At 34.0% G+C, this 26214-nt stretch overlaps 1 protein-coding gene across 1 annotated transcript in view; it reads left to right on the top strand.

Annotated features, from left to right (window-relative positions):
• The window catches only part of TOMM70 (translocase of outer mitochondrial membrane 70), a 31491-nt gene extending 6362 nt beyond the window's left edge, over positions 1-25129 (top strand). The window contains exons 2-12 of the mRNA XM_074301013.1: positions 5463-5636; positions 5871-5997; positions 7184-7293; positions 12245-12393; positions 13069-13276; positions 14681-14815; positions 16008-16115; positions 17507-17623; positions 20964-21061; positions 22455-22577; positions 24028-25129. Coding sequence (XP_074157114.1) covers positions 5463-5636; positions 5871-5997; positions 7184-7293; positions 12245-12393; positions 13069-13276; positions 14681-14815; positions 16008-16115; positions 17507-17623; positions 20964-21061; positions 22455-22577; positions 24028-24181 — 1503 coding nt within the window. The 3' untranslated portion in view covers positions 24182-25129. The remainder of the gene's footprint in view (positions 1-5462; positions 5637-5870; positions 5998-7183; positions 7294-12244; positions 12394-13068; positions 13277-14680; positions 14816-16007; positions 16116-17506; positions 17624-20963; positions 21062-22454; positions 22578-24027) is intronic.
• The last annotated feature ends 1085 nt before the right edge of the window (positions 25130-26214 follow it).

Raw genomic sequence — 26214 nt, 5'->3', positions numbered from 1 at the left:
TATGTATACATGTCTAAACAGTTATTTTGCTGTACAAAAAGAATCAGACTTTGAAATAGTGTACCATTAACCTGTGAAGGAAATAAAAAATGCAGGCGGAAAAAATTGGGATATTGGGAATTCTATGTAGTGATTCACAGTCATCTCCCAGGGTTCTTTCCCTGGGCATTACTGCTCTCTTGGAACTGATTTGGTTCATCTCATTGTTGAAGATGGCCACATCCATCAGAATTGATCATCATACAGCATTGTTGTTGAAGTATACAACGATTTCCTGATTCTGCTCATTTCACTCAGCATCAGTTCATGTAAGTCTCTCCAGACCTTTCTGAAATCATCCTGCTGGTCATTTCTTACTGAACAATAATATTCATGCAAGTCTTCTCAATAAACTTCTCTTATGGTCTTTATGTTGAAATGCAAACTTCTTTGACTTTAAAATTTTCAACCATCTCAATCTAGCCATATTGATCTATTTACAATGTTGTATGTGATATTGAATCTATCTCTGTGCTTTTATATATATATGTTTCTCCTTCCTCTCCTTTCCTGATTTATTTTTACATTCTAAACTTAAATACCCCCCACCCCCTAAAGAGTATTTCTACAATACATTATAGCACAAAAGAGTGGATCTATATGAGACTTTGATATTCATTTCATACCTCTTGCTTTTAAAAAATATTGTAATTATACATATTGTTTCCTGAACTCTCCTGCTTTTTTGTGGATCCTTTTATTCTCTTTGCATATTTAAAAAATTTTTAAAATATTACATCAGCCTCTTGGGATGGGTAGGAGAGATCATGATTATTAATCTTCCGTCCTCCAGTAAAAATGAAGAGACAGAAAACAAGAAATGTACATCTTTGCACTTTGTGCCTATCACCTTCATCATAGCTCCTGGAGATATTTGCATTGATTAGACTTAAGTTCTTTACAGTGTTGCTGTTTGTAAAAATTGTTCTCCTGGTTCTATTCAGTTAGTTCTACAATCAGTATGTACTATTTATCCCAGTCCTGTCTCCCTTTAAGGAGCAAGACGTTTCTACTGCTTATTACTATTTCCTCCTGGATATTGTTCCCTCTCCCTACCCTTGTCTGTTCAACCCTCTTCATTAATGCTTGCTGAATTTGCATTGGTTAAAATGTTAAATAGCACAGGACCAAGCAAGTACAGTTTCATGGGAGTATTCTGGAAATCTTCCGTGCTGATATCAAACCTTTATTACCTACTTTTTAGGATTTGGCCATCTAAACAATTTTAACAGTTTAGCTCACTTCTCTCATGTGTCCATTTTATGAGAAACTTTGTCAAATGCTTTGCTAAAATTGTGAGTAAGCTACAAATAGAACATTTTACTGAAGTACTTAACCTAGCAAGCCTGTCAAACAGAAATTACCTAACCTTAACTTTATTTCTTGAGATTGATTCCTTTTCTGTTATGATTAAACTTATCCTTTTCATTTTTACATGTTATAGTTGATCATGTTTCTTCTGATTATTTTGTTAAACGGTCGCCTTTTTCAAGAAGTCTTCCCTAACATTAATATAATGACAGCTTCATTCCCCCACCCCATTATTTCTGCTCCATTTGTACCCATGTGTAACATTTTCCCCCAAAGTAGATTTTGAACTCCTTGATGTAGGACCATGCTATTGTACTTTCCATGGTCCTACATGAAATGTAATTGCATGTAACAGGCAATTATGGTTATATAAATTTGTTGATGCCTCAGTACATTCCCTTCATATTGCCACCTGGAAAGCAGTTGTTTTACTTGATAGGGACATTGTAAAAGCATGATAATTTTCTACTGTGATTCTTTGGCTGTTAATCTAATTATTAAGTGGAGGGCTCACAAAAATGCTTTCCCTAACATGTATGCAAATTTCAATGCTTTTGCTCTGTATAGGTCTTAGCATAAAATCTACAAAGTCCTAGAGTTTTACTGCTTCTGGGAGATTAGAATGTGGAAAATAAAACCATAATCTTTAATTCCTAAAAATTTAGAGGTATGAGGGTTTTTTCTTACAAATTTATTAAATGTTGGAACTTCATAGACTCTTAATAATGACATGTCAAATCCCACCTGGCCATTTTGTCTTTTCATTTTTTTTCCAGCACATTGTCCTTCCACCTTTACAAACACAATCACTTCTCTCTCAAATTTAAACAGATCTTTACTAGGGAGACTATAGTCTCTCACCATCCTCTTTACAAAGCTCTTTACCTTTCTCAGGCAAACTCGCAGAAAAATGGCCTTCCATCCTAAATTGCCAAATCTGTTGCTTTTTCTTAGTCTTCAAGTTTGATTATTCTACAGCATTTAATGTTGTGTTGGTTACAGTCTCTTCCCAGATATTCCCTTCTTTGGTTGGGTTCCCCTGGTTCTTACCTTTTTGCCTACTCCTCAATCTTCATATCATACCCACTATCTAGGTGTAACCCAAAGCTCCATCCTGTACTCTCTCTACTTTTTCTGTCAGTGACCTTATCAATTCCTTTAGCTCTATAAACTCTTTCCATTACCATATTTATATAGGCAGCTTCAGAAGAGAACTTCATTCTCACCATAACTAGTTCCCTTATTGAACATTTCAATCTGAGCATGTCCATGAAAAAATGTCATTTTCTTCCTTTCCCCATCCCCCATAAAAACAATCCATTCCTTTTCTTGAAATTCCCTGTTGCTGTGGAAACAAGGTTTCACAGGTTCCTAATGTAGGCAGTATTCTTGAATCTCCCACATCTACATCATATCCAGTAAGCCATTAAATACAGGCAGGTATTTTTTACACATGCCCCTTTCTCACTACTCTTGGCCCGGTCCATTTTAATAATTTTCTAATTGATCTCCTTGCCTCAAGCTTCTTCCCACTAATCCATCCTCCACACAGCTGCCTAAGTAATTTCCTTAAGGGTAGTAGTTCATTTATTTATTTATTTATTTATTTTCATGGTTTGTAGCCTAGAAGAGAGCAATACATAACTCTTGTCCAATAGGCAGCCTATTGACTTAAATTATTGTAAGTGTGATTTGAATAGGAGGAAAAGAATGAGTTGGAGTGCAATTTCCCAAATATAAAACCACTTTGCCTGATGATACACAAACCTATATATAACTGTTAAATTAAAACCTAAGTCAGTCTGATTTAACAAATTTTTTCATGATCTTCCACTTAACACTCCCAATCCTTAAAATATTTGTCTTTGTCATTTTAACTAGCCATTATCTAGTAGTTTATTTAACTACTGGCTCAGTATACCCACAACCCCTCTCCAAACACTGTCCTTGTCCAAATTTTAGTTTTTAATCTTAATTCCCTACTCCAATTTTTCAGGATGGATTGGTAAAATTCATTGCTAATCAAGAAAAAGCCCATCTGCCCCCATTATGTATCTCTTTTCCATTGCCATTTTGTGTTACCCACAGTTTTGATTCTTTCATTATTGTGGTGTTCCATAGGTTGCAGGTTAGATGTAAGTATTGCTAATTTGTGAGTAAACTGTTTATTGTCATTGGGCAATTGAAGTTAATGGTTCAGCTCTTCTAAAAGTATTTTTAGGCACACACAAGTGCTTCTGTTTTTCTTTGCTGCCCATGAGAATTTTGTTGTATGCAAAAAAATGTAGACTTTGTTTTAGGCAGTAAATATGTTTACAAAATTTAAAATACTCAGGGAAATTCATTACTAAGGAGTTGAATTCATTAAAAAATATTCTAACATTCGCAAAATTAAAAAATTAGGTAAGAAAACAGTGTCCAACACTCATGGGACTTAGCTCTGAAGGATGGATGCACATACAGAGGAGTTGAATAATAAAGTGTTTAAGAGGTACACAGTGCTATATGAAACTCAAATAGAGAAGGAAGATTACAGAATATTACAAGAATGGAAAAACATAATGTTTATAAGTGACCAGAGAAGTGCAACACAGTTCATATGCTGTAGAAGAATCATTTTGACTTAACATTTAAAAGTAGGATGTTGCCAAGTCATGGAGTACCTTGAATACCATACAAAGAAATATACATTTTATTCAAAAAAGAATCACTAAAGTATTGAGCTGAAAAATGCCATGACCAGATCCCATTGCATTAGGATTAGCCAAAAGGGGGAGACAGTGGACTTAAGAAGACCCAACCAAGAATCCTTTGCTGTATACTAGGTAATAGTAAGAACTTTTACCAGACAGAGGAAGTAGAAAAAGGGATGTAACATCATTTAGATCAATTATTTAAAGGGAGTAGGACTAACTTTATATATTGGCTACACAGAGTTCAGATAGATATGCTTTGAGCCATTTACTTAAAAGTATACCTCTTGGGCAGATAGTATTGATAAGCTATCAATACTAGCTTGAAACAGGTTGGATTATATGATATTTTTATAGGAAGACGACTATCACCTGGGACTTGGAAAAGTTGATTTCTACTAAATCAGGATGATAAACTATTTTGTGAGCCGTTTGAATGATTCCTTCAATTTGTTTTGATAACTGTCATAAACTGAACACTTGAAACACAAAGGCCATTACTATAAATGGTCTTTTTGTCTAATTCTATCTCTTCTGGTTGTTATATTTCTATTTAATAAAAGAAGAATCTGTCTTATATAACAAGGTGACAAATTAGTAACTTAGTTGCCATGTTCATATTTAAATTAAATTTAGTACAGTGCAAGAAACAGACTTCCATTTTTAAATAGTGTTTGCTTCTGGTTTTTTTACTTTTTGATGCAGTCATAACTTTTTTCTATTAATTTTACTAATTTACAAGGAAAGGTGCAAAACTCTTCCCTTTTAATATCTAAAACTAGTTGAAATTCATAGGCTTGTGGTTTTAGAGTTGCCCTCAAAGGTTGATTAGATCAGCCCCATCATTTTCAGATGAAAAAAATGAAGGGAAGTCACACAAGTTATAAGTAGCAGAGTTGGGATTTCATTCATTATGGCACATTGCATTACTAATAATTCATATGTGGAATAGAAATGTGATTTTAAATGTATTGATTTGGGGACTTGTTAATACAATTTTCATTAAAATAGATATAATTATACAGCTTGTACCAAGTAGGGAGACATTGGCAAGAGTTTCAAGATTCAATGGCCTTCATATTGGTACTGCTCATTCAGTAGCATAAGAAGATATAAAAGAAAACAGTTAGGAAAAGTTGTTTTTTCCCTGATGAAAGCTTCAGTTCTGAGATTCTATCATTTCTAAGTCCAATTTATTGTTAATTTTTTATGTTTTGTACTTAATTGGGGATTTTAAAATTTTGCTCACTGGTACAATTGTAGAAATGAACATCTTAACAAATGCTAATTTGTTAAGAACTTTATTAGATAACTAAATAATTATACTATTGGTCATATATAAAACCATGTCATTGGTTATTATGGATCTAAGATTGTTCCTCTTATTTAGTGGATGGTAATTAATCTTCTTCTTCACAGAGCCCTCTTGATAGAGCCCAAGCAGCCAAGAACAAAGGCAACAAGTATTTTAAAGCAGGAAAGTATGAACAAGCTATTCAGTGCTATACAGAGGCCATCAGTTTATGTCCTACAGAGAAAAAAGCTGATCTTTCTACATTTTATCAGAACAGAGCTGCTGCATTTGAACAATTGGTATGTCCTAAACTTTTTTCTATTAATTTGTGATATTGTATCAAACTGAAATTTTATTGCTATTTACTCAAATCCAATAAAGTTATTTAATCCTTTGGGGTTTATTTCCAGACTAATATATTTATAATAGGTTTTTTTTTTTTTTTTTTTTTTTTTTGTAATTTGATGAAATCAAGGTTGGTATTTTGTCAAAAGTTTATTCCTTTGGGATGGTGTTTTTGCTTTAAATTGCAGCAAAAGTGGAAAGAGGTGGCACAAGATTGTACAAAAGCTGTTGAGCTTAATCCCAGATATGTGAAAGCTCTCTTTAGACGTGCAAAAGCCCATGAGAAACTAGACAACAAAAAAGAGTGTTTAGAAGGTGAGTGTATCTTTATATTAGTTTATTCAACTGCTATAGATTAAAAAGTCTCTATTACCAGGTTATTAATTTTTTCTTCCCCAAATAGATCTGAGTTTTTGCTTCATTTCTTCTGGACTTTCGAAATATTGAAACATATACATTTTTAAAAAGATTGTCAGGAAGGAGGTAGAATGAATCAACAGAAGCTCACTAGGGCAGGCAAAAATTAGTATGAAAAAAAGTGAACATATTGACTTAGATGTTATAAAAAATGTGAAATAGTGAAGAGCATGAGAGTCAGTGGGCTTGTGATTTGGGCCATGCTAGCTAATAAAGTGCAAGTGATAGCTTGTTAATCTATCTAGAAAGAAAATATCCAATGAATCTTAACCTGGTATCCGCTAACCCCATAGGTAGATTTCAATCCAAAGATAGATTCTTGGAACTTAGATGAGGGAGAAATTACATCTTTAGTATAATTGGTTTCCTTCATAATTCTGTGTTCTTTATCCATTTAAGAACATTCTGAGGTGTCCAGACTTCCACAGAGATCTGTCTCTCTCTAACACACACACACACACACACACACACTCTCTCTCTCTCTCTCTCTCTCTCTCTCTCTCTCTCTCTCTCTCTCTCTCTCTCTCTCTCTCTCTCACTCCTCCCCTAATCCATAAACTATTCATAGAATTTTACAGCAGGAAAGAATCCTTTCTAGTCAAGGGATTTGGATCCTTTTTGTACACTCATGAAACTTATGGAGCCCTTCTCAGAATAATGTTTTAAACTGCATAAAATACATAATGTTGTAAAGGAAACCAATTATATTGAAATAAAGATGTGACTTTTTTTTTTTCTCATCCAAGTTCACGGACACCCTGAAATCTATGCATGGACTCCTGGTTAAGAATCCCTCATCTAGTCCAATCCTCTAATTTGACAGGTGAGGCCCAACATGAAGTTGGCCATACTGATTGTCGAGTACTTCGGAAAACAGTTCATAAGTCTTTTTTGTTTCCTATTTAGCTATAGGATATAATTAATTAGGTTTGTAGGGAATTAAATTTCTTAGTTTAAGTGACTACTCCCTAACATTCACATTTCTGCTTTTTAAATTTTCTTTTCATTTTAAAATTGATGCTGATATTTCTATTGTCATGATAGTTTAATGGATAAGGATCCCTGCTTTTCTTTCTATTCCTAGATGTCACAGCAGTTTGCATTTTAGAAGGTTTCCAGAACCAACAAAGCATGTTGTTAGCCGATAAAGTTCTTAAACTTCTTGGAAAAGAAAAGGCCAAAGAGAAATACAAGGTAAACTGTTCAGAAAGATTATTCAATGAATGTGTGGGAGGATCAGCTCAGCTCTATATCTTAAACTTGAGATATGTGTAATTAAGGTCAAAAATAAGAATTAGTTTTGGATTGTATAGCTTTTATGTGACTGATCATTTTGCTTTGTTAGCTGGATGGTTGAGGTTTTCAGTGGTTTTGATGTTCTGTGCTTTCTAACTTAAGTGATTTCTAAAAGGTTTGGGAAAATGAGTCTGTAGCATAAATGCTTTTTAAAAACATGTTTTACAGAAGATTTTTTTTTTTTTTTTAATGGCTAATTAGACAACTGCGTTATATAAACCTGATTACAGCTCAGGACTTGAAGCCAAGAATATCTAAGTTCAAATCTTGCTACAGAATCTTAATAGCTAAATAAATACTAATCTACTTACCTTGAAAAAGTCATTTAGCCTCTCTGTATCTCTTTCTTCATCTCTAAAATGAAGATCAGATGTTAATTGTGAGGATCAAGTAGATTAATAAATGTAAAGTACTTTGCAAACCTTAAATCACTAATTGCTAGCTGTCATTAATAATTTATTGCAAATACCTTCTAGGCAAAGGGAGAGGTAGGTGATTTGGTCATTTCTTGCCTAAAGTAACTTGTTCCCATTTTTGCCCTTCCCTATAATCTTTTATCTATTCGTTCATTCATTTATTTTAATTTCATTTATCCATATATAAGAGCAGTTAGATGATCCATTGGGTTGGATGCTGGGGCAGGAGTTAGGAGGTCTGACAAATCTCAGACACAAATTAGCTGTACAACCCTGGGCAAGTCATTTAATCCTGTCTGACTTAGTCTCCTCATCTGTAAAATAAGCCAGAGAAAGAAATGAAAAATCAGTGTCTTTGCCAAGAACCACCCCCAAAAGGGTCAAGAAGAGTTGAATACAACTGAAATTAAGCAACAGCAATTTAGCATTACTAGGGATACTCAAGATGAAAAAGTAATGGAATAATACAATTTTTAAAAATTGTCTTTATTTTGTTTTTAAAGAATATTAAATCTGTAAAAATTTGAAAGCCCTTTTATTCAGGCCAGTTCTTGGGCTGAATTATTTTTCACTTCATATGCATTGAATTTCTTTGTATGTTCATAGATGATTAATTAAATTAGAGAAATTTGTTAATTCCTCATAGGGCATTAGCCATTTAGCACTTGGACCTTGTTTAGACCATTAGATTTTATGGAGCTGGAACTCTTTAATGTTCTCATCACTTAACTCAGAAAGCATTCCCTCTGTTATGACCAGTAGCCTTATTAATTGACATATTTGATGACATATTCTTTTTTTTTCCCTTTTTATCCTTGATAGTTTCTCTTTTTTAAAATGATTTTTATTATTGCATGTAAAAGCAATTTTTGATTCTTTCCCTTCCTCCTACCCTTCCCTCCCCTCCTGAAGTGATAACATGTACATATACAATTGTTTATCATGCAAAGGCTATTTCCATGTTAGTTAAAAGAAAACTCTCTCTCTCTCTCTCTCTCTCTCTCTCTCTCTCTCTCTCTCTCTCTCTCTCTCTCTCTCTCTCTCTCTCAACTTAGTACACTTTAATAACGACATTTTAAAAATCTTTAGTTCAGCATTTGCAGCCATCTCTTATGAGTCCTCTACTTGCCTGTCTTCCTTTTCAAAGTCTTTGATGGATTATTATGTCCAGTTCTTGACTTGGGGAGGGGAGGGAATTATATACGAGTATGCTAGAGCTGATTGTTACATTTTCCATGTGAACATGTATAAATGTTTATAAAATTTATAAATTTATAAATGGTACAGATTAGGATTTTATTGATTGTCGAGATGGTGGAGAAGATATTAACAATGCAGGGTAAAGTTAAAAGGTTATCCTGCCCCCAATGTATATCCCAATCATGTCTGTTCTAGGCTTTCTTTTCTTTCATTTTACCTTTCATGGGGTGGGTATAGTAATTTTATCAGCTCCCCCTGGACTTAGTTATCCCTATAGATCAGGGGTGGAGAATCTTTTTTTTTTTTTTTTTTTTTTTTTTTTTTTTGCCAAGGGTTGTTTGGATATTTATAATATTATTTTTGGATCTTGCAAAATAATCAGGTTATCCAACTCAAGCATTGGGAAGTTGTAATACTTTGCTTTCAGCTCACCACTGCTTGCAGTTGGCTTAAGAAATAAATTCACAGACCACATGTTCCCCACCCCTGAAGTAGTTGACTCATATCTCTATCCTTGCAGGTCTCCTGTGTTCCAAGACTATATCCCCTTTGAGGGTACCATCACCAGCAACAATTTTGAACTTGCTGGTTTTTCCTCTGAACCCATCGTTTTTTCCATTTCACTATTTTTATCAGAGACAACACTGTCATTGAAGTTAACTAGATTCACAATCTTGTCACCAAACTTTTCAGCCCATATCAAGGCTTGTGAGAGTTATTGCAGATCAACAAGCCTTTATAGCCTGTCTCTGTCCTTTTTTTTTTTAATAAATTTCCCAAATACATGTAAAGATAGTTTTCAACATTTCCCCCTCTTTTCCTTACCTATCCCCCCTGTCCAAGACAATAAGCAAACTGATAGAAATTAAATATATGCAATTATTTTATTTTGGGGGGGGTTAATTAATTAAAAAAAAAATTCTGCATAGGTAATTTTCCAGCATTGACAATTGCAATACCTTTTATTTCAACTTTTCCCTGCCTTTCCCTCCCTGCCCTTCCCCCAGATGGCAGGTTGACCAATTCATGTTAAATATGTTAAAGTATAAGTTAAATACAATATATGTATACATGTCCAAACAGTTATTTTGCTGTACAAAAAGAATCTGACTTTGAAATAGTGTACAATTAGCCTGTGAAGGAAATCCAAAATGCAGGCAGACAAAAATAGAGGGATTGGGAATTCTATTTAGTGGTTCATAGTCATCTCCCAGAGTTCTTTCCCTGGGTGTAGCTGGTTCAGTTCTTTACTGCTCTATTGGAATTGATTTGGTTCATCTCATTGCCACGTCCATCAGAATTGATCATCATGTAGTGTTGTTGTTGAAATATATAATGATCTCCTGGTCTTGCTCATTTCACTCAGCACCAGTTCATGTAAGTCTCTCCAGATCTTTCTGAAATCATCCTGTTGGTCATTTCTTACAAAACAATAATATTCCATAATATTCATATACCACAATTTATTCAGCCATTGTCCAATTGATAGGCATCCACTCAGTTTCCAGTTTCTGGCCACTACAAAGAGGGCTGCCACAAACATTCTTGCACATACAGGTCCCTTTCCCTTCTTTAAAATCTCTTTGGGATATAAGCCCAGTAGTAATGCTGCTGGAACAAAGGGTATGCACATTTTAATAACTCTTTGAGCATAGCTCCAAATTATCTAATTCTTTTAAACATATTTCCATATTTGTCATGTTTTGCAAGGAAAATCAGACCAGGGGGAGGAGGAGGGGGACATGAGAAAGCAAAAAACAGACCAAAAAGAAAAGTGAAAATACTATGCTCCAATCCCTACTTAGTCTCCATAATTCTCTCTGGATGTAAATGGCATTTTCCATCCCAAGTCTTGATATTGCCTTGAATCACCATATTGTGGAAAAGAGCCAAGTCCATCACATAACCCTGTTGTTACTGTGTACAATAGTTCTCTTGGTTCTGCTCACTTAATTCAGCATCAGTTCGTCTTTCCAGATTTTTTTCTGAAAATCAACCTGCTCATCATTTCTTATAGAAAAAAATATTCCATTATGCTCATCTACCATAACTTATTTAACCATTCCCCAGTTGATGGGCATCCACTTAATTTCCTGGGGATGGCTACAAATATTTTTACACATGTGGATCCTTTTCATTCTTTTATGACTATCTTGGAATGTCAATCCAATAGTGGCACTGCTGGAAAAAAGGGTATATGCATAGTTTGGTGGCCCTTTGGGCATAGTTACAAATTGTTCAGAATGATCGGACTATTTCACTATTCTAGCAACAGTGCATTAATGTCCCAGTTTTCCCACATCCTCTCCCACATTTATTATCTTTTCCTGTCATATTTTCCAATTTGAGAGGTATAAAGTGGTACCTTAAGAGTTGTCTTAACTTGTATTTTTCTAAACAGTACTGATTTAGAGTATTTTACATATGACTATAAATGGCTTTAATTTCTTTATTTGAAAATTGTCTGTGTCCTTTGCCTGTCTCTGCTTTTTAATAGGCTGGTCCTATATCCAGAATGCTCAGCTTCAACTTGGCCACTTAGTTCCCATCAAAGTTGACCTTATTTCCTGTCCTCTTCCCAATCTTCTTTCCTCCATTCTCTCAGTTACTTTGTATATCCTTTGCATTTTTGCCTAGGTGTTGCTTTTCCTAATATAATGTTTCACTTTTGTGTCTATAGCCTTCCAGCTTCTCATACAGTGCCTGGCACATTGTAGGCTCTAAAAAATGCTTATTGACCAAATATTCACAAGATTTAGTGACTAAAACTACAACTGACATTGGTATAGAACTTAAATTTTAGAATTCGGTTTTATAGTAGTATGAGCCTTAATAATAACTATGGTTAGGTCATTAAAGGGCGTGCTATATTCAAGATATCCTGTTGGGGAACCCCAAAGCTTATTGGGTAGATCATGTATGGTAAAATCATTACAATGTAGACAAGAATGGCAAAAGTAAAGAATTAGAATTAGTATTATCTACATTGGAAGTGAGTGTAGTTAGCCAAATTTACAAAGTAAGACTAGAAATAATTCTAGAACTTTAAAAAAAAAAAGAAAGAAAGAAAAAATTGAATGTGTTTTAATTTGGATTTATACTCATTTCTATCAATATATCAAAATATTCAATCAATATCAAAGGTACAGTTTGAATTTTCTTTTTCTGTATCCTAAAAATGTACATGCATTTTTTTCCCCATTTTAACATTTCATCATATAATTAAATTCCAGAATCGTGAACCTCTGATGCCATCTCCACAGTTCATTAAATCTTATTTTAGTTCCTTCACTGATGACATCATCTCTCAGCCTATGCTGAAAGGAGAGAAGTCTGATGAAGATAAAGACAAGGAAGGAGAAGCATTAGAAGTAAGAGAAAAGTAAGTATGCCAAAGTCTGTGGTTTTGTTTGGTTTGGTTTAGTTTTTTTTTTTTACCATATTTCAGCTTCCAAAATATTAGGGAAACTCCTGGTACCTTTTGAGACAGTGCCTTGTGGTCTCTCAAAAGAAATATGAATCTTTCATCAAGAGTGTGTTAAAAGTACAGCGTTTGCTTACAGTTTACTCTTATTATATTGTCTGCTTTCCTTGTCCATATGACAACAGCAGTTAATACTTGAGCTTTTAGAAAGCATGCTGCTCATCACATAAAATGTAATTTTCAACATTTGGAGAATTAATTAGATAACATGGAAACTAGATTTGGCCAGGTTAGAAAGAGGCAGATTTTAGCACATTGAAGAATTGTTCCAAAACTCAGGATTTTAGGATACCTTCTGTATAAGTAAGATCAAATAATTAGTGTTGCCTCCAGATGGAATGAGTTGTTTTGTGTCATTAAAAACATCAGATGTAGAAGATGCAGAAGTATGAAGAAAATGCTATGGACAGGAAATTAGACTACGTTATGCTATTATGTCCCCTACTCTGCCATTCTGGTCTTTTTACCAGGCCAGATTTATATTTTAAGGAAGTTGACATTTGTTTACACACACACACATGTTTAGATATAAGTATGTAGTTCAAGAATTGTTCTCTCTATTGACATTTCCAGTTCTGGATATTTAAAGGCCAAGCAGTATATGGAAGAAGAAAACTATGATAAGATAATAAGTGAGTGCACAAAAGAAATAGATGCACGAGGTAAATACACAGCTGAAGCCTTGTTGCTACGAGCCACCTTCTACTTGCTTATTGGCAATGCCAATGCAGCTAAGCCAGACTTAGATCAGGTCATCAGCATGGAAGATGCTAATGTGAAGGTAAGCAAACGGATTTTTCTTTGTCCTTCTCTTTCCCCCACCCCTATTTGACATATCATAGTATTGTGGGAAAGGAAATAATTGTTTAAAGGTTTGCTTTGTAATAGTATCCATCTTGTTCAGTTGTTTTTCAGTCATGTCTGGCTCTTCTTGAACCCATTTGGGTTTTTCTTGGCAAAGATGCTGGAATAGTTAGCCATTTTCTTCGGTTTATTTTACAGATGAGTAGGCAAACAGGATAAATGACTTGCCTAGGGCCACACAGCGAATAAACGTCTGAGGCTAGATTTGAGTTCTGATGAGGAAATTGAAGCAAACAGGGTTAAGTGACTTGCCTAGGATCACACAGCTGTAAAGTATCTGAAGCCTGAGTCTTCCTGACTCTAGCTTCATTAGTTGCCCTCATGTAGTGTCCCAAAACATTTATTATAAGGATATTGCTTTGTTCTACAAGTAAAATGCTCCAGTAATGTTGGAATGAATAGAATGGATTTTTCCCAGAAAGGTTTTCTTTTATTCTGCTACAGAGTGTTAGCAGTTTCTTTCCTCAGCCATTCTGTGTGCATAGAGGTGACAGGAAAATAGGGATCTGTCTAGCAGATTTAGTTGCTTTCCTTTTTTGGAGATCTTTTTGGGTAATAGATAACCGAGTAATACAAGTTTATAAGGCCATTCCAATGTATAAATTTTCACACATTAGTTTTAAAATATTTAATGCAGAAAAGTTACTTTAAATTTGCAGGGGGGGGGGGGGGGAGTGCTTTACCAATGGTTAGTAGCTTGATTAATTTATTTAAGCTTCCCTTGCCACAGGTTCTTTATAAAATGATTAATCCCTAAAGTGCTTCTACTGAAAAGCTGAATAGAAAGGATATTTATTGTTGGTGTTGATCAGCATTAGTTTGTAAAGTATTTAAGTAGTAAATTCTGTAGGAAAAATACCCAGATATAAATTAAGTGCTTACCTTTCATCAAATGTTAACTATCCAATAAGAGGATGAGATGTTTAACTAGTTTTGAGGAAGAAATTGATATGTGTTTGTTAGAAGCCATGCTCCCAAGGAGTTAAGAGTTCAGCATTTTAGAATAGGACTTGGAACTAGAATTGCTGTAATTCATCAGGAGAGAAGGGGATTCTAATAGAAATTCATTCAAATGTTGAAGTGTTTCCTGGGATACTAGAAAGTTCACTGACTTGCCAGAGACATATAAACCAGAAAATGTGAGAAGTAGGACTTTGAACACTGATCTTCTTGAGGCTTTCTGAAACTGGTCTTTCTATCCAGTGGCCATTGGATACAATGTAAAATATAATAAGTACCATAAGAAAGTAGTGTTAAGAGTCCAAAGAATGGTGTTGATAACACTGCATATTTTAAATTTTTAATTTATTTCAATCTACAGCTTCGTGCAAATGCCCTGATTAAAAGAGGCAGCATGTATATGCAACAACAGCAGCCTTTGCTCTCTACTCAGGATTTTAACATGGCTGCTGATATTGATCCTCAAAATGCAGATGTCTATCACCACCGAGGACAGGTAAACTCAATTTTTTCTTTAACATTCTGACTTTTGGAAATAATCTTACATTTTCTAGATATTTTTTTTGCTAATATCTCAATTTATGATGCCTTCATTTGTTTACATATATGTTTGCCTCTCATGAACAAAACCTTCAGAGTCAGAAGAATTAGGGATGTAGTCCCATAGTCGAGACTCCAAGCAGTCTTAGATTTGTCCCCTTATTTGTTACTTTTTGTTGTTTTTAAAGAAGCAGACACTAATGACCAAGATTACTCTTGCTTTCTAATGAAGTCTAGTGTGCTGGGTTTTTAGAAATAATAAATACAGAGCTTAATTTGGGATATTAGAGCTACACTTGTAACTTTTGGGAAACTGAAAACCCTTCACCTTCTAAGATCTAAGATCCCTCTTCTATAAAATGTAGGAATAAGATTAGATGACTTTCAGCTCCTTTCAGTTCTGGATCTATTATGATCCTTCTGTTTCAAAAGAAGGTGAAGCCGGAAAAAAACAAAAAAAGTCTTTTACTTTTAATATGAGCACCATAAATTTATTAAGTTGCCAGAGCAGTATAGCTTTGTGTGTATAGTAGGAGCAACCATATTACAGCTATTAACCTAAAGCTCTTTATGTTCTTTGTGTACTCTGGATTTTCCTCTATAACCATATCATCTACAGTACTATAATACACATTAGGCCAATTTTATAGGACAAGAAATATGTTCTGGTATTTTCTTTTAATATAAAGCACTTGAATTCTGTAGCAGTTGTATCTTTTAATTTTTTGATATTGTTTTCATATCATTCCTTTGAAGACTTTGATTAAGCATTCAATCAATTTTTCTGTTGCTTGTGGAATAGAAAATTTCAGATTTCTTTAATTTAAAAAATCTTATTCATTAGGAAGGAATTTGGAAAAACCACATGGATTAAAGGGAAAATTGGTGTAAATATTTATCACATTTCTACTAAGAGAAAGAGGTTTAATCGGAGGAAAAAGAGTGCAAAAAATGCTAACTTTCTAGTAGTTCTCTGAGATATATTCTAAATCAGTATTTCCTGATGGCAAATATTCAACTAGTACTGTTCAGTATTGTGCTAATAATGCATGCAATAAATAAAATGCATTTTTTCCACATTGATGCTAGTGCTTACTTTTTACAGAATTATTTGGGAATGACAATTAATTTTATTTTTATTTCCTTAGTTAAAGATCCTTCTTGATCAGGTTGAAGAAGCAGTAGCAGACTTTGATGAATGTATTAGATTACGACCTGATTCAGCCCTAGCCCAGGCTCAAAAGTGTTTTGCACTGGTATGCATTTCTTCCTTAAGTATAAATGTTACTGAAGTTGGTTTTATTTCATTATTTATTTTGTTGTTGTTTTGTAAGGGATATTGTATATGAAAAAAGTCCTAAGGATTATTATCTGTACCATTACTTTGATGTTTTTATTATTCTTCATCTTATAGATGTTCAATCCTGCCAAGTTTAGGACCATAGTTAATATCCCATGATCCTATCTAACATAACTTGTTCTAGAGTTGGAAGAATTGAATTTATATCCTGCGGTTGATACTGGCTACCTGTGTGACTTTCAGCAAATCACTTAAACCTTCTTGGGCCCTGGGTTCCTCAGCTGTAAAATGAGAGCCTTGGATTAGGTGCACTATAAGGCCCTTTCTATCTCTATAACTATGCTCCCATTCTCATAAACATAGGCATTCTGCTACTTCATTCAGTGAGCTTTCACTAATGATACTTCTTTAAACATTTCATTTAGGGCTTATGTATGTATGTATGTATGTGTGTGTATTGGATAAGAATTTTCCTTTCAAGATGGTATAAGTCTAATGGCTTATGTATTCAGATTAGAAAACTTTTGGCTGAGATGTGATTTGGTGATTTTTCAAGTCCTGAACTCATTTTTCTTTGATTCTGAGGCTGGCCATGTCTGTGATGTGTTTTATAGCTAAGTAAACTTTTGGATACAAATAAGAATTGAGTTATCTTTGTAACTTTATGAGGCTATGAATTTTCCTCTTTTCAGAAAGAGCACCATTAAGACAATGGCTATTAATAAAAATATTGCTACATAGCAAAAGACTTGGAAATCTTCCAGTTTATTTGCATTTGTTTCCTATTTTAAGTAAATATCTTAATGAAATTATGAATTAGTAAGAATGAGAGGCTGAAATCAGTTCCATTTGATATGTAATGAACAAAACTAGCTACACCCAGAGAAAGAATACTGGGAAATGAGTATGGACCACTTTGTTTTTCTTAGGTTATTTTTACCTTCTTTCTAAATACAATCTTTATTGTACAACAAAATAACTGTGTGTGTGTGTGTGTGTGTGTGTGTATTAGTATTTAACATATACTTTAAAATATTTAACATGTATGGGACTACCTGCTATCTAGGAAATGGGGTGGAGGGAAGGAGGGGAAAAGTTGAAACAGAAGTTTTTGCAAGGGACAATGTTGAAAAATTACCCATGCATATGTTTTATATGTGAAAAGGTATAATTTTAAAAAAAATTTAAAAACAAACAAGGGGCTGGTCAATATTAGAATTTCCAACTAAAAGTTCTAAAGAACCACATACATCATTTTGTGTCCCTTTACTGCTGACTGTCATGATTTGAGGGTTCCTATTTTGACAGAGCTGCTATGATTTTGTATTTTGTTTGTTTTCAAAACAGTATCGGCAAGCTTACACAGGAAATAATTCTACACAAGTTCAGGCAGCTATGAAAGGCTTTGAGGATGTCATAAAGAAATTTCCAAGATGTGCTGAAGGCTATGCGTTGTATGCCCAGGTAAGTGATAAACATTGTATTAATCTTGTTAATTTAATTAGTTGTGCTAAAAAAAATTCCCACTAAAATCCTCTAATCAATTCTTACTAATCCTTGAATTCTGGTAATTTAGAATAGAAAGATCAATCTCTGTGGAACTAATGTAATGTGTTTGGATATATGTAACCACTCATTTATTCTGCATTAGATCAAGGCTTCTTAACTTGGGGACCATGAATTTTTAAAATATATTTTTTTAACTATTTCAGTATAACTGACTTTCTGTGTAATCCCATGTACTTAAAATATTTAAAAAACATTTTTCTGAAAAGAGGTCCATGATACAAAAATAGGAACACTGCTTTAGATGCAGACCGTAGTCCTCAGATGTGGCAAAGTAGACCATATGTTGTACCTTAAAATTACCCAATAGTTTCTTCTTGAAGCAATAGCTTACTCCAGAATACAGGTGATTAAAAATATACCCATCTTATTTGAACATTTGAGTTGAATTTGGAGACCTGATCTGAGTTGCTAAAAATGACTAACAACCCTTGTGTCATTTCACCCCTCACTCCCAACTTCTACCTTCTGTACTTTCTGATATTAAATCATTGTCATATATTAATTAAATCACTGCCATATATTATAGCAGTTTTTTTAAAAAGGTATTTTTCTACTGCAACAGCCAAGTAACAAGTAATAACTTTCTTAAATGATTAACACTCACATTGCTTTATCTAGTCCATATTTTTCTTGACTTCTGTAGTGTTTAACAATGATCATCCTCCTCTTATCTCTGAGGTTATTTTTATCTTTTTTATCTCTTAGTTCTCCTACTTATATAACCACTTAGTGTTAGTCTCCTTTGCTAGCTTGTCATGAAGAACTAGCCTCATTCCCACTCTAGCTATTGTACTCCAGTGCCCTGTCCTAAGTGTTTCCTACTGCTCTCATTAGTCTAATCTTTATTATCAATTGCAGTTCTACATCACCATATGCCTTTTGGATATTTCACATGTCTCTTGTTGTTTGTTTATTTATTTTTTGTCACCCTAAGTCAGAACCTCATTATTGTCCTTCATTTGCTTTCACTTGTATTCAGTTGCCATGTTTTCCCTATTGGGCAACTCCATCTTTCGAACTTATTCCCTTCTCTGTAATCATTCCACACTTTAGATCAGGTGCCCATCACCTCTTAAAAAATTGATTTTTATTTGTCTTGATTTTTACATTGCCTAGATTTCCTCCATATTTCCCAATCCCCAAGAGCAATCCTTTGTAATAGAAATTTTGAAAAAAGAAGAAAAGGGATGATAAATCAGCAAAGCTTATCAAAACCTCTAAAAATCTTGACATTATATGCAGTATTGTTCCACATCTGAACCTTTCAGCTCTACTAAAGGTGTTAAGACTTGAAGAGAGAAAGGTGCTCTGTCTCATCTCTTCCTTGGGGCCACACTTGTTCTTTATGTTTTTGTAATTTTCATCTTTGTTTCATGGAGGTTGTTTCCAGTTACATTAATGTAACAGTTGTATGTATTGTTTTCTGGTCTTTGATTATTTTAAATTAGTCTTAAAAATACTTCTGTATTTGTTTTTCCTTAGGACAAAATAAATAATTCTTTACACTAATGTGCTACAGCTTTTTTAGTCGTTCCACAGTAGATATCTATTTTCTCTACTTTTTTTGCTACTACAAAAAGTGCTACTATAAATAAATATATGATGCCTTAACTTTTTGTTATTGACCATATAGAGTATATGTAATAGTGGAATCTGTGGGTCAAAGGTTATGGATATTTTTAGCCACTTTATTTGTATTATTCCAAATTGTATTCCAAAATGGTTATACAAATTTGCAGCTGTACCAGCATTTACATTAGCGTGTCCCTCTTTCTACAAACCTTCAAGCAGCATTGACTTACTGTATTCTCATCTTCACCATTTGCTGGTTATGACTTGAAATCTCATAGTTCCTTTTCTCTTATATAATTATTCTTAGCTTGCAGTGATTATTTGAGAACTGTTTGTTATATCCTTTGACCACTTATCTGCAATAACTTTGCCATACAGTTCTCCATATATACTCTGCAAACCAATGACACTGATCTTGCTGTTCCTTGAATAAGATCCTCCATCTCTAGACTCCCACTTGTTTTCCTTGGCTGTCTCCCATCCCTGGAATGCTCTTCTATATCTCTGCATCCTAGCTTCCTTCAAATCCCAACTAAAATTTCACCCACAAGAAAGATTTCCTGATCCCTCTCCTCTTCCCCCCTCCCATTCCACTTAGTAATGCTATTTTATATGACCATTTACAATCGTAACTTTCATATGTCTGATTTGCATTATCATTTTTGCATGTTGTCTCCTCATTAAACTGAGCTTGAGAGTAGAAAGTATTTTTTGTCAGATTTTAGCACAGGGCCAGAGAACATAGTAGGAGCTTAAGAAATGTTTATTGATTGACTAGAAAATCAGGGATAGCTTTTTGCAGAAGTTGGCTTTTAAATTTTGCTTTAAAAGGTGGGTAGGAATTCAGTTTATATGTAAGATTGGCAACTGGAGGGGGAGGGATATAGGGTATTCTGTTGGGTAGATAAAAGCAAAGACAGGAGGAAGTCCAGATCAAACATGTTCTGTTTCCTTCCTTTTGTTATTGCCTTAAAGATATAGAAATTGTGCTGGTACTCTTGGGGCACCTATTTGGGGAGAGGAATTTTTTAAAGAAGTATGTGAAGACATAACAATCTTAAGTTTGTGTCTTCCCTACTGTATAAAACCACTTACATATATTGATAATTTGGCTAAGTATTATGAATGGAAGTTGAAGGCTTCTGGTAGTATTCTGTGTTTTTAAATGTATTTTAAAGGTAAGGTGCAAGGTCCTCATTAAAATTATCACTGACAAGAATTGATCTGTTTGTCTATTATGAAACTCCAACATGTGCTTGTAGGAAAAGGTTTTTAAAATATTGTGATGCAGAGAAGAGAGTAAATAGCGCTGACCTTTTTAAAGTATAAAACTATTAAGATGTATAATATTTTTAGTTAAGACTTTGCCATCAAAATTGTGATTGAAACTGGATACAAATGAAATCCATGATTGCTCTTATATCTTATATCTTATATCTTATACCTTATATCTTATATCATGATTGCTCTTATATCTTATATCTTATATCTTATACCTTAGCATTGAACCCAAAAGGAAGAAGGTAGTTAAGTGAATTCATAGAAATGAATGATTGAAATGTAGAGAATTAAAACAATCAGCCAGTGATATCTAAGTAATTATAATTTTAAATTGCATTGAGTGACTCAAGTTACTCAATTTCAATGAAATGTCACCTCACAGGCACTAACAGATCAGCAACAGTTTGGTAAAGCAGATGAAATGTATGATAAATGTATTGACTTGGAACCAGACAATGCCACAACGTATGTTCATAAAGGGTATGTATTTTTGTGGTTTCTATTCATTTCACCATTTTTCCATAGTTAATTGGTTTGTATGGGGGTGAAAAGATAAAAATTTTAAGTCAAAAGTTTCCCACAGCAAATAATCCTTAAATATTTCATTAATTTTCAAGTGTAACATGGCTTAAAAAATGAAGGGCATAGTGCTATGAATAATAAAATAATCCTTCTTATTTTAATATTGATGTATTCCCACACACATGACTATAGTTAAGAGTAAAGGTAAAAGCCAGGAAGTGTTGTTAACCTACCAATTTTTGTTGTTGAGTCTCTTCAGTCTTCTCTGCGTCTTCATGATTCCTTTTAGAGTTTTCTTGACAAAGATTTTGGAGTGGTTTCCATTTCTTTCCTCCAGTTCATTTTACAGAGGAGACAAATGGGATTAAATACCATTCCCAATATCACAATGGGAAAGTGTCTAAGGCCAGATTTATGCTTAGGAAGATGGATATTCCTGACTGCAGACCACCAGTATCTCAACCAGTGCACTTAATACACCACTGCTGTCAAGTTGTTTTCAAAAAACCTTAGCTGTCTAATACATCATCTTTATAGAGAAATGACATTGATGGTAAGAACATATATTTAACCTAGTTCTTAGAGCATGTTGACATGCAGCTAGAGATTCTGAAAATGTCAAATGCTCATGATAAAATTATAATCATATCAAAGATGATTGTCTTTTGTTTTTGTTACCAGAATTAGTTGAATGTTTCTCTAGGTTAGCTCCTATTCCCCACTTTGTCCTAAAGTTGTTTCTGTACCTGTAGTTCCTCTGCATCAGAATTTGTTGATCTATCAGAAGACATCAGTCCCCTAATGTTGGTGGCACTAGTCTTTGGTAAAGGAATGGGAGTTCTTTATGTATATAATGGAAAGAGAGCCCCAGAAAGGAAGGCCCTTTTACAACTCAGTTTGTATACTACCCTATTCTCTCTAGGTATTTAAATTTATTTCTATAAGAAAATTGATAGAGGGAAAGTATATTGATTAATAGACCCTCAAGTGAGTTTCCAGATAGGATAGCCTTCTTTTTTGCCCTTCCATCCTGACTCCCACCCTAACTCTTTTTTACTTTGCTCTCTCCCAACCACTCCACTCTCATCCTTCTCCTTCCTCATCAAATGTGACCAGTTTTCAGGGCCTGCCTCAAATCCTGTACCTTCTAGGAAGGTTTACCTGTTGATGCCATCCATGCTCTTTATTTTAGTAGCACTTACTCTCTATAAAATGTATTAATTTGAATGCACCATTTTGTGTTATTTTTGTCTCTCCAACTAATTTTATACTTCCCAAAGTTCTTTGACTGGGGTGGGTATATAATTTAGGAAATACCTCACTGACTTTAAACCTTTTTTCCTTTTTCCAGTTTGCTTCAGCTTCAGTGGAAGCAAGATCTAGATAAAGGCTTGGAGCTTATTAGCAAAGCCATTGAAATTGACAACAAGTGTGATTTTGCATATGAAACAATGGGAACTATTGAAGTGCAGAGGTAAAAAATAATTTAACATTCTAAAAATTTGGAGGAGGAAAGCCTTTCTTAAATTTTTTACTCATCTTCACAGTATTGTTGGACAACAAAGCCCACTCTGTTACTAATAAAGAAATTAATTTTAATGAAATTTTAACGATTTTGTAAATCATAGAATTTTGAGAGCTAAAAGGGACTTAAATGGTCATCTTGTCCAAGTTTTAACCAAAAGGAATCTCAACTATTAACGCAGTAGGCAAATGGTCATCCAGCTTTTAAAAATCTCCAAGGAGGGCAATCTGCTTTTAAAGCAGCTCATTCCACTTTTCTATCGCCACATTTTCAAATATTCCAGGGATTTTGAAGGCATACAACAAAATCACTTGTATTTAAACCCAAATTTAGGTAAGTTTGAAATTTCCTAATTTCTTATGTACCAGCCCTTATATGAGGGCTGGTAGTATTCAACTAGTTTTGTTGGTAATAAGAGCCTAGTGCTTTAGAAGTGTATTGTCTTTTTTTTTTTTTTTTTTCTATGAATACTTAAATCAGTATATGTAGTCACTTAGGTAAAAATTAAGGATCATTTCCCAAACACATTCCCAGGTCCATAATAAATGAACTGACCTTTGTTGGGCAACAGATTTTTCTGCATTCTGTTTATTAGAAACATATCAGGATAATAATAGAATGAATCAAGACTACACATTAGATGTGTGACATTTAGCAAGTTTAATCTTTCTGGTCTCTTCCTAAAAGTTTAATACTGCTAAGGCAGAAATCAGAATTTATGAAGCTTTGAATTTGCAGGCCAAGTAGAAATGATGCAGGGTCCTCAAACACATGCTTCTTTAACCTACTCTGTCCTGAGGGCAGAGCCAAAATGGTGGCAGACTTGATGGAACAGTGGTGAAATTTATATAGAGAGATACAAATTGAATCCCTGACTATGCTGTTCATTGAACAGATTCAAGTTCTGTGTCCAAGATAAACCAATCTTGAATTAGTGCAGTCAAATGCTATTTGACTTTAAACAATTAAATATAAAATAGTTTTGATGTTTTAATGGGACTTTTGCTTGAGTACTTCACTTTATACTTTAAGGAAACAACTACTATGGCTACTAAACCCCATTTTTTATTATTAAAACTAAAATTTACTCTCCTGAAAAATGTTGTCCATCTAGACTGTTTACCTAGCACAATTTTTTATGATTCTATTTTTTATTTTGATAATATAACCTACATAAAAATTTGATATATTTAAAATTATCTCATGAGCAAAAATTAATTCCCTCTTCTCTGGTGTTGCCCAGAATAATACCCACTAATAAGGTTTCAAATACAAAGCAACTAATTTCATTTTAAACTTAGTAGTCAGGTCTCTATCATTTTGTTTACATTACTATCCCTTCCTTTTTTAGTTAATAAAATTTATGCTGTTGTTTTGACTTTGATTGTTGTCCTTTCAGGGGAAACATGGATAAAGCCATTGACATGTTCAACAAGGCAATTAATCTGGCCAAATCTGAAATGGAGATGGCACACCTCTATTCACTTTGTGATGCTGCCTATGCTCAGACAGAAGTTGCAAAGAAATACGGATTAAAACCTCCTACGTTGTAAAACAGCTGGGAAAGGAAAAATGACCCACTTTTTAGACGTTTGCCCACACTTCAACCAAGCCCTACAGATGAGATCACAGACCGTGGTGAATGGTGGAACTTAGTTTTTCCGTTTGTGGTGTTTGTCATTTGTTACATCTGTTTAATGTTTAGGTGTTGTGGGAGTGGCTGTTCAAGGAAGTTTGCAGTGTTGAAGCTTAATCCCTAATGCAACAGAAGGGGATATCCAAAACAATGTTGCAGAGGGAACAAAGGATATTTTGGCCATGCAAATAAAAACTGATTTGTTCATTGGGGGGGAGGAGGGAAGTGATTATGTTTTGGATGATTTTGTTTATAGTATATATACACACACACACAAACACATAGATATATGTGTATGTGTGTGTGGGTATATACTGATATATAAACATTTTACAGCATGTTGGTTTTTAAAATAATATGGCGAGTACTGTAAAATAGATTTCTTTTATATACAATTAATCCCTGTGGATTGATTATTTGTTTTACAAAGAAAAAAGTATCTTTTTGTTTTGTTTCTTAAAGCTAAATTGAGAGAGAACCTTAATATGATGAAAGGCAAGTGCCTTTGCCTTCTGCATAACTCTAAGAACCTGGTGGCAGCTACCAATCAATTTGATCATTTCCCACAGAGACAATAATAAATGATGAGAAACATATCTTTGAATCTAAAGCAACCATAAACTGCTATAGTAAACTATACAGAAACAAAAAATCTTGCTCTGAAGCTGACTTAGATAGAATATGATTTTAATAGCATTGCTACTGTTGAGGAAATAGAGCACTCAAGATGTAAAATGAGGTGGGTTTTTAAAAGGCTTAATACTATTTATTGAACTTGGTACTGCTAGATTTAATGGTGTACACTTTTTAAAGAAATTCAAATGATGGCTTATGTATATAATCTAAATAAAAATGGAATGAGTGTGATACATTGAAACATATGATTTAAAATAGCTAGTAAAAATTTGGTAAAGCAATGTGCAATTTATCAAAGACTTAAATGTTATTGCCAAGAGCCTACTATGTCAAGTGGCAAATGCTTGAGTGTTTCACCACGTTATAGTAACAGAGTTAGAAAAAGTACCTTTTCTGAGGCACTACTTTTTATGTAAAAGTATGTGTGGGATGCCATTAATTCAGTGAGCCCTTTGTTGTGAGGTCCTGAGGGCCAATATCTAGGAATTTGTTGGTAATTTGGAAACCTGACCATCTGTTTACATTTTTATCCTCATTCAATCTGCAACTCATACTTAATTTCTAGTTATTTTATTCAGACTGGGTGTTTTTTTTTTTTTTTTTTTTTTTAATAATCCTAATTTAACTAGCAGAGTGTGCTGTTTTGTTGCATGGATTTTGTTTTTGGGTTTTTTTGTTTATAAGCAGTGGGCCATCAGATAGTCTCACTAAGCCTGAGCCTTAGAAAATACATACCACAGTATGATAGGGCCTTCTGCCATCCTTTTGGGAAACTAAAATCTTTTTAGTGTACAGGGCCTGGGGTAAGGGGACTGCTTATCCAAAGGGTCAGCGTTCACTGGGTGCTTATATTTCTGAAACCAAATAAACATTGTAGGCGTGAACACTACCTTTTTAGTACCTATAAGATTGGTTCCTCTTTCACAGTAGGAGTAACTTCTGAGTTTAAGAGATCATGGGTCTAAAGGTAGCAATTGGGAAGTGAAAATTTTTTGACAACCAGGATAATGACAATTCAGATCTAAGGACTCTCTCTCCATTTTTAGTCTTTAAATTATGTACCTTCCAAGACAACCACTGCTGATTTCAGGAGGGGTTGTTTATCCCCAACTTAAAATTCTTCTGATTCTTTAAAAGGGTTTTTATTTGCATGGCCTTATTTTCATAGACACTGACATTTTCTTCTACTCTTCTCCCTTCCTCCCCCCTGGGGAGGGGTAGAAAAAACCACACAAAGGAAAATGACGCATGTGCCGTTCAATATTATCATTCCAAATCTTCACGGACTGTTGCCTGTTCTTAAAATATTTGAAA

The sequence above is a fragment of the Sminthopsis crassicaudata genome, chromosome 3 (assembly GCF_048593235.1).
Source record: "Sminthopsis crassicaudata isolate SCR6 chromosome 3, ASM4859323v1, whole genome shotgun sequence".
Taxonomy (NCBI): Eukaryota; Metazoa; Chordata; class Mammalia; order Dasyuromorphia; family Dasyuridae; genus Sminthopsis; species Sminthopsis crassicaudata.
Note: the sequence above shows the minus strand (reverse complement) of the source record. Positions and strands in the feature narration are given on the sequence as shown.